General features: G+C 34.4%; 1 protein-coding gene across 1 annotated transcript in view; it reads left to right on the forward strand.

Annotated features, from left to right (window-relative positions):
* EXOC5 (exocyst complex component 5) overlaps nucleotides 1-9,782 on the forward strand; it is a 38,733-nt gene that overhangs the window by 13,218 nt on the left and 15,733 nt on the right. The window contains exons 8-13 of the mRNA XM_006767727.2: nucleotides 435-544; nucleotides 2,201-2,245; nucleotides 2,355-2,495; nucleotides 3,769-3,851; nucleotides 5,334-5,543; nucleotides 7,058-7,205. Of these exons, the coding sequence (XP_006767790.1) occupies nucleotides 435-544; nucleotides 2,201-2,245; nucleotides 2,355-2,495; nucleotides 3,769-3,851; nucleotides 5,334-5,543; nucleotides 7,058-7,205 (737 nt within the window). The remainder of the gene's footprint in view (nucleotides 1-434; nucleotides 545-2,200; nucleotides 2,246-2,354; nucleotides 2,496-3,768; nucleotides 3,852-5,333; nucleotides 5,544-7,057; nucleotides 7,206-9,782) is intronic.

Below are 9,782 nucleotides of genomic sequence, written 5' to 3' on the forward strand. Positions count from 1 at the left end.
CCAGCTCTAGCTCTGAGGCTTGACTCCTGCTCTTAGGCCTCCACTGCTGAAAGTAGGTTTCTGGCCTTTGCTTACAATGTTGCAATCCTGCTGGCTGAAGCCTGGGACTAAAGCTGGTTTCTGGGGTTTTGTTTAGCTTCTATGTTTGTTACTAAGTTTCTTAAACTGCAGGCTCAGAGGCCTGGAGCGGCAGGCGGGGAACGTTGGAGTCCTCAGTCACTGACGCAAGCAAGCCTCATGTTAGTTTCAAGCTGCCTGGCTGCCGGCCGCCATCTTGGCTGACAGTTAATTTGCATATCTCGCTGATTAGCCAATGAAAAGGGTAGCGGTCTTATGCCAATTACCATGTTTCTCTTTTATTAGTGTAGATAGTTCATATACTAGCAAATAGCTTGCATACCTTGTTTGTCTCATTGACTTCTTTTTATTTTTAGGCAAATACCATGATTTAGAATGCCAGCTGATTCAGGAGTTTACTAGTGCTCAAAAAAAAGGTGAAATCTCCAGAATGAGAGAAGTAGCAGCAGTTTTACTTCATTTTAAGGTAAGTAGCAAAAATTATAAGTGAAAATTAGTCTTCAAGGCTGGAGATTATATAAATTCTGTATATTATAGTCTCTGATTTTCCCCTATTGTATGACTATCAGGATGATAATTTTTGTTTTGAATAATCTTACTGTGCATTTTATATCTTTCTCTATAAGATATGTTAAATTTTAGGTGTTTAATATTATTTAAATTGGGATTTTATATTCTATAACGATATTTTATCAAACACCATTATGTATATTTGATATCATATGTCAAGCTATATATGAATTTTTATATAGTTTTCAATAGAAAGTCATATTTTTTTGCCTTCGTAATTTATAATGTATTGTTCTTTTCAGTCAAGCATGTTATAAATAGGTCAAAAGGAAGACTTGATCTTAAGTATCTAGTGGAATGTAGGAACCACAGAGTGGGTGGAATGTGACTTGTAAAAGACAAGTTAAATCCAGAGGATCTCAGGTGTAATACAAGGAATATTCTATTCTAGAACTGTCTTCTTGGAATTTGAACTACAAAGATAATCTTTGTATGGGAATGCATTTCTGTAAACAAAATGCTTAAAGGAAAGTGTTTCCTTTAGACTTTATATTTACATCAGACTAGAAGCCCGATGCACAAAAATTGGTGCAAGAGTAGGCCTTCCTTCCTCTGCTGCCAGCACCAGCTTCCCTCCGGCACCCAGGACCCAGGCTTCCCTCCTTTGCCCACCGGCAGGCACCCAGAACGTGGGCTGCTTCCCTCCTCCAGACACCGGCAAGCACCTGGGACGTGGGTTGGCTTCCCTCCAGCCCCGGCTTCATCAGGAAGGACATCCGGAATGACATCCGGAAGACATCCAGTCTAATTAGCATATTACCCTTTTATTATTGTAGATTAGGGAAATATAAGCCATTTGTTGAACTTTTCATTTAAGTACCATATTTTAGTATTAAGAATGGCTCTTGAGCCTAATCTGGTTTAGCTTAGTGGATAGAATTTTGTACTGTGGACTGGAAGTTACCAGTTTGGATTCCGGTCAGAGGCACATGCTAGGGTTGTGGATTCAATCCCCAGTAGGAGGCATGCAGGAGGCAGCCGATCAATGATTCTCTCTCATCATTGATGTTTCTATCTCTCTCTCCCTCTCTCTTCCTTTCTGAAATCAATAAAAAAAAATGTATAAAAACAAAAGAATGGCTCTTGAGACATTATACTTCATATTGCTTACCTTACTTTTTTTAATTAGCTTAATATGACAAATTATTTTATTTAAACACATTCTATTTAAATGGATTCAATTTTTAAAATAAATTTCCAGAATGTCAGTTAAATGCAGCTCTGTCCATATTCTTGCAAGGGAAAGCAAATGCTTTGAATCCAAAAGAGGAAAGAAGGAAATATATATTTCTAAAACCTTTTCTTAATATCTTGAATCTGTTTGTGTGCGTGCACATGTTTTAGAGTTGAAGGAGATGACTTGTTGATGATTGGGTAAAATGACTATAAAGAACTCAGTTATACCTAATTTTTCTTTGAAGTCCAGCAACTATTGGCCATTCATGGGGACACAGACATAGCTTTATTACATTACATAGGTATACTTTTTTAAATTGAGATTATTATTACAATTTAACAGAACAGTGATAATGTATTTCTTTCTTCTTCTTAGGGTTACTCCCATTGTGTTGATGTTTATATAAAGCAGTGCCAGGAGGTAACATAACAGTACACTTTTTGTATTTCATTTCATTTTATGCTAATTTGTGTTTTAAAAACCATTTAAACATTGTGTATTCACTATGTAAAATGCCTCTGCTATTTAGGGTGCTTACATGAGAAATGATATATTTGAAGATGCAGCAATACTCTGTCAACGGGTGAACAAACAAGTTGGAGATATCTTTAGTAATCCAGAAACAGTACTAGCTAAACTTATTCAAAACGTATTTGAAATCAAACTACAGGTAATTTTAAATATGTAGTTTTTAAAGCTATATTTGATTTTTTTTCTCTGTGTCTTAAAAGTTTTTTTAAATACTAGTTTACTGTTTAATGACCCTAGGAATAAAAATCTACTTATTCACTGAAGGAGGAAAGGAGTGATAGTGTCATGCTTTTTAAAACATGTTTTGTTGCCCTAGCTGGTTTGGCTCAGTGGATAGAGTGTCGGCCTGCAACTGAGGTTCACAAGTTCGATTCCTGTCGAGAGCATGTACCTCAGTTGCAGACTCCTGGCCCTGAGTTGGGGCGCACATGGGAGGCAATCAATTGATGTGTCTCTCTACATCAGTGTTTCTCTCTGTCTCTCCCCCTCCCTTTCACTCTCTAAAAAATCAATGGAAAAGATCCTCTGGTGAGGATTAACAACAACAAAAAAAAGAAAAACATGTTTTGTTGAAAAAGTATGCTAATCACTAAGTGTCATAAGAACACATGTTTGAATTTTGTTTACCAGTAGTAGTAGTATCAATTGTAGTAACAGGTTATAGTATGGTAGCCTCAAATTTTTATTTTTATTTTTATTGGGTCTTCACCTTGACCAATAGATGGCATTTGTGAAACTGAATAAGAATTACAAATGCAGTCTGTAGAATTTTTTATAATATGGTACTAACATGAAAAAGAAAAAACAGGAAATTAATTTATAACCTATACTCTCATAGCATTATATTTTAAGGCAACATTTCCTAAACTATATTTACCACTAGATTAAAATACATTAAATATGTTTGTTTTTAAAACACAACTTAGGGCTTTTAAATACCCTTTAAAAGTAGTAATATGTATGTATTTCTCTAGAAATGGGGGTGAAATATACAGCATTTCCCAGTTTTAGAGTAATGCCTATTAATGTTTCAAGGGACAATAATGTTACCAAGACCACAGTTTGGTAAATGCTGCTTTAAGAAAATGCTTATATTGGTGTAGACTGGGGTTTTGTTGTTGTTGTTGTTGTAAATGTACTTTATGAGTCAGGATAGGCCATTTTCAAGGAAAAAGATATTTTGAAATTTTTAATGCTTATTTATTCCTATGACTGATGTAGATGGACTAGTAAATATAGCGGTAAAATTTTAAACCTATATTTGTTATTGGTATATTTTCTATATATTGCCTTTTCCATTGAATTGTAAGTCAGAAAAATTTAAGGATGTGGAGTTAATTTCAGAAAAATACATCTTGAGTATGTAATTTAATATTTACTTAATTGACAAAATGTTGACTTTTTTTTTTTAGAGTTTTGTGAAAGACCAGTTAGAAGAATGTAGGAAGTCTGATGCAGAGCAGTACCTCAAAAATCTCTATGACTTATATACAAGGTATATTTTTAATTATTATAAAATCATAACAGATCTTAGATTTTAATGTTTTTTGGAAAATGGGGAAGTATTCAAGTATTTTTGAATGATAGTTTGCCAGATAGCAGTCTGTCTTTTAGCATTAAATACTTGGCTTATAGACTAGTATTGTACAATAGTAGCATTCTTGGTACGTTAATTTAGGGGTATTATGCTTTGTATTAATGTATCTAATAAAACATAAAGCTTTGTTTACATTGTTTAAAACTAAGACTTGAAAATTTTGTTTCTGATTTTAATTGTAAGCTAGTTCACTGTTATTTAATTTCTCCTCTAAGAACCAGTATAATTATATTTATCTGCAGTTGCAATTTTAGAAATTGAGGAAGTGACAAATTCTTTTTTTTAATCTTTATTGTTGAAAATATTATACATGTCCCTTCTTTTTTCCCATTGACCCCCTTCAGCCCACTAGTGCCTGACACATTCTTTTAAAAATGATAATTTCAGCCTTAAGTCTAATGTGAGAATCTGTTTTTGGTAAAAGGCAAAGTGTTAAACTTAGAAATATTGTATCAGAAGTTTCATGTGTAGTTTTTACCCAACCCTATGCCTATTGTTCAGTGTCATCATTTTGAGAGGAAAGTTTTGAAAAATAACCATAATCTGAAAGTTCTTATCTACACTAATAAAAGGGTAATATGCTAATTAGACCGGGTTGACTGGGCATCTTCTGGTTGTCCTGCCTTCCTTCCGGACAAAGCCACGGTTGCGGGGGCTGAGGCAGAGGTGGTTAGGGGTAATCAGGCTGGCAGAGGAGGGCAGTTAGGGGCAATCAGGCAGGTAGAGGGGTTAGTAGTGATCAGGCAGGCAAGCAGGTGAACGGTTAAGAGCCAGCGGTCCCAGATTGCGAGAGGGATGTCTGACTGCCGGTTTAGGCCCAATCCCACAGACATCCCCTGAGAGGTCCCAGATTGGAGAGGGTGCAAGCTGAGCTGAGGGACTCCTCCGCCCTATCCCCTGTGCATGAATTTTATGCACCGGTCCTCTAGTAAATAATAACATTATTATGAGCCTGTCTTCAGCAATGGGAAACAGAAAATTAGAAGTCCACATAGACAAAGACCAAAGGGAATGAACAGAGAGTAGACCCCTCAGTATTCTGACTTGTGTACCATGTCATGAATAGCATTAGACCATACTTGAAGAATTTCTGCCACTTTTTGCCATTTCTAGACTGGTTGGTTGCCTCCGTTTCCTCTCCTAAGCCATCCCTAGCCGTTTATGGCAGTTTCAAAACCATAATGTTCATAGTATTCATTCTACTTTAAATATAATCCTAAATAAGCTGCTCTCTGCATCCTAATAAGTACCTTCCCAAACTTTAAGAAATGGTGGTTTAACATAAGCTATTAAATTCACATTGTAAAAATATATATTCGTTAGTATTGTTACTATACCTAAAATATGTATTAATCTTTTTTCCCCCTCTTCCATGAAAAGAACCACAAATCTTTCCAGCAAGTTGATGGAGTTTAACTTAGGTACTGATAAACAGACTTTCTTGTCTAAGCTTATCAAATCCATTTTCATTTCCTATTTGGAGAACTATATTGAGGTGGAGACTGGATATTTGAAAAGCAGAAGTGCTATGATCCTACAGCGCTATTATGATTCAAAAAACCATCAAAAGAGATCCATTGGCACAGGAGGGTGAGTGTTTATGATAAATTTTATATAATAAGACTAACGATATTAAGAACTTTATTATATTTGAACAAAGTTGTCAAATATTGAGTCATTGGAATTTTCTATGAAGAACTCTTTTAATCCAATTTGTTTATAATATTGATCAAATCCTGTCCCTTGAACCACATGTTAAACATGACCTAACATAATATAATTAAAATGTAAAGCAGAATACCAGTCCTATAAAGAGGTCTATAGATTCTTTTTTAGTTTCAAACTCATTAAATATTTCAGGTTATTAACTAGGAAGCACATTATTTTTTTGTTGATTATTACAGGTGTGAAAAAAAAAAACAGCCAATAGACAGTTCACAATTTAGGTACCCTAAGCTTTTTAATGACTTGTACATAAAATGATTTAATTAATACCTTAAAACTTGTGATTATTCACATACTAGAAGATAGTGATTTTCTGAAAGAATTGGTGGCACCTCAGTAATCCAGATCTCAACTATCTAGAACCCAGTTGATTCTAGGATGAAGCAGAATGACTTCTGTGGAGCCATATAACCAGGGTCCAGAGTCCACATATATACATTCAAGTCAGTATTTTATTTCCCAGTTTGTTGTATATTAAATAATGATCAGGGGGAGGTTACAATTAGGAATAAAAATTGACAGCTGAGAGGCAGTAGCAAGTAAAGAAAAAGAAAAACTGAAGAACAAACATTTTTAAGTAAATTATTTCACAGTAGTCTGGAGCTACATATTCTAAGATTAAAAAAAAAATCTAACCAAATGATACCACCATATAATAAACGTTCAGAATGACCCTTTATTCATTAAGGAAAGCTAAATTATGTTGAAAATATCTTGTTTAATAATAATGAAGAAATGTTTATTGGGATTATTATAACCATTATATTTAAATTGTTTAATATATTTTAAAAACATTACATTTTAAAGATTATTTTAAGCAGGACCGTTTGGTTATCTGGAATACTAACTTATTTGGAGTAGCCCACTTCCTAAAAAATAGAACAAGGACTTCCTGGCTCTCAAGTTAGAATTGTAGAGCTGAAAGAGCCTTTGGAGATCATAACTCTGAATCTCCAAATTTTTCAGGTGAAAGTCATCTGTTTAGAGCAGTGGTTCTCAACCTTCTGGCCCTTTAAATACAGTTCCTCATGTTGTGACATAACCATAAAATTATTTTCATTGCTACTTCAAAACTGTAGTGTTGCTACTGTTATGAATCATAATGTAAATATCTGATACACAGGATGGCCTTATGCGACCCCTGTGAAAGTGTCGTTTGACCGCCAAAGGGGTCGGGACCCACAGATTGAGAACCGCTGGTTTAGAGATTTAAAGCTCACTTCTCTTTTCAGAAATAATTATTGCAATTAGAACTTTTAGATCTGTCTATTGGTCCATTTTTTTATTGTTGTTGATGTATACTAACTTTGAGAGTACTTGAAATGAAAATCTATGTATAGCGAAGTGTTCTTTTTTAATTGGTTAATATGATGCTCTAGTATTCAAGATTTGAAAGAGAGAATTAGACAACGAACCAACTTACCTTTGGGGCCAAGTATCGATACTCATGGGGAAACCTTTCTATCCCAAGAAGTGGTGGTTAATCTTTTACAAGAAACCAAACAAGCCTTTGAAAGATGTCATAGGGTAAGAATAATTGTAAATTTATTTTATTTATACATAGTTGTGTATTTTAAGTTTTGCCTCATTTATACTAAGATATAAATCTGTCTGGTTAGGAACAACTTTTTTTTATAGTAAAAATATATAGGATTTTTGTTTTAGAGAACAAAATTACTTTAAAATTATTTAGAAGTACATTTGTAAAAATGTTATGGTATGACACACCTAGGTGGGTGATGGGTATATTTGGTACAGTAATATATTTAATTTTCTGAATACTGGAAATATGTTAAAATATTTCTAAATATAGTTCAACATGTATCTCAGATTGTCCAACATGTAGCTGTCAGCATTATACAGGGTGGGGCATAAGTAGGTTTACGGTTGTGAGTAAATGAAAGTTTATTCTTGTGTTAATATATATTAATTATTGTATTATTTTCCATATAAGCAACTATAAACCTACTTTCTCCATACCCCATATTTATTGTTTGAATCATAGCAACTCTAAATCATCACCTTCTGCCTGGAAAGTCACAAGATTAAAATTCAGTTCAATTCAGTGCAACCCGATCCAACAAATTATGCGTTTACTTTGTGCCAGCTGCTGTGTTAGACATTGAGGTTATAAATATTAGATACATACACTACTTTTGAATAGTAATGGAGAAAGAAAGTCAGCATGTAAAGAATTGATGCAAAGTTTGTCTGCACTGTTGTGACCAAAGAGGAAGCAACCAGTTCTGCCTGGTTAAGGAATTGAAAAAAAGTATATCAGGAAAGGTTTCAAAAAGGAGGCATTTGAGACCTAGATCTTCAAAGCTAAATAGGTCATCTTTAGGAAGGTGCTGCTAGCAGGCTGTTTCGGTAGAGAGAATAATATATGTACAAAAACATATACAAAGATCAATTATGCGGCATGAAATCCTTGAAATAAAAATGTACATGAAGAAAAGAGGTTGAACTCTGTATACCATGCTTACAAATTTGAACTTGACCTTGTAAATGATGATGGCAGCTTTAAAGGATATAAAAAAGGGCAGTGTAATATAATAAGCAAGCAGGTTGGTTTTTATTTCCTTTTTAACAAATAACTTTGAGCCCTAGCCGGTTTGGCTCAGTGGATAGAGCATCGGCCTGTGGACCGAATTGTCCCCGGTTCGATTCCAGTCAAGGGCACATACCTGGGGCCTGGTTGCAGGAGGCAACCAATCGTTGTGTTTCTTCAGTCTGCAGGCTGACTCTCTATCCACTGAGCCAAACCGATTAGGGCTGTTTCTTTCACACTGATGTTTCTATCTGACTTTCCCTCTCTCTGAAAATCAATGGAAAAATACCCTCGGGTGAGGATTAAAAAACAAACAACTTTGACATTCAATAAATTGCATATATTAAAAAAATTAAGTAAATTTGATAAATTATGTGTACAGTTGGAAGCTATAACTAGTCAAAATAATGAAAAGATTCATTACATCAAAAAGTTCACTCTTGCCCTTTTATCATCTCCTTTTTCCCTACCTCCACTTCTATCGTCAGGCAACCCCTGATCTATTATATGTCACTACAGATTAGTTTTTTAAAAGAGGGGACATTTGAGGACTAAGTCTTAAAAGCTAAAAAGGATGTCTTCAAGAAATTAATTTTATAGAATTTTTTTATAAATGGAATTATATAGTATAGTATATAGATATATTTCTGTCTCTTTTCACTCAGTATAATTATATTGAGATTCTTCCATGTTTTGTGTATGTATTAGTATGTTCCTTTTCATTTCTGGGTAGTATTTTATTGCATGTCTGTACCTAATTTGTTTATTAATTTACCTATTGATGGAAGTTAAGATTGGTTCCAGTGTTTGACTATGACGAATGAAGTTGCTATGAACATTCATATAATGTGTCTTAACGTGGTCAATGCTTCCATTGCTCTTGTGTATGTACTTAGTAACGATATGGTAGTAATCATCAAGATACTGCCTGTTTTCCAAAGTTATTGTTTCATTTGACATTCCTGCCAGTAGTGTGTGAGTGTTCCATTTTTTCCATATGATGTGGTCTCCAGTATTTGGTGTGATGAGTCTTTTTAATTTTAGACAATTTAATAGGGCGTGTAGTAATACCTCATTATGGTTTTATTTTTGAATTTCCTAATAACTAATGATATTGAGTATCTTTTCATGTGCCTGCTATCCACGTTGGGTGGGACAAAAAAAAAAACTTTACAGTTGTTCATATGGAAAATAATAAATAATACAAGAATAAACTCTGTGCTCACAACTGTAAACCTACACTTGCCAAACCCTGTATATATATATTTTTTTTTTATTAAATCTTTATTGTTCAGATTATTACATTTGTTCCTCTTTTTCCCCCCCATAAATCCTCTCCACCCAGTTCCCACCCTACCCTCCTCCCTCACTCCCCACCCACTGTCTTCATCCATAGGTGCACGATTTCTGTCCAGTCTCTTCCCGCATCCCCCACACCCCTTTCCCCCCAAGAATAGTCAGTCCACTCCCTTTCTAGGCCCCTGATTCTATTATATTCACCAGTTTATTCTGTTCATCAGAAATATTCACTTGATTTTTAGATTCACTTGTTG

This window comes from Myotis davidii, unplaced genomic scaffold (genome assembly GCF_000327345.1).
Source record: "Myotis davidii unplaced genomic scaffold, ASM32734v1 scaffold281, whole genome shotgun sequence".
Classification (NCBI taxonomy): Eukaryota; Metazoa; Chordata; class Mammalia; order Chiroptera; family Vespertilionidae; genus Myotis; species Myotis davidii.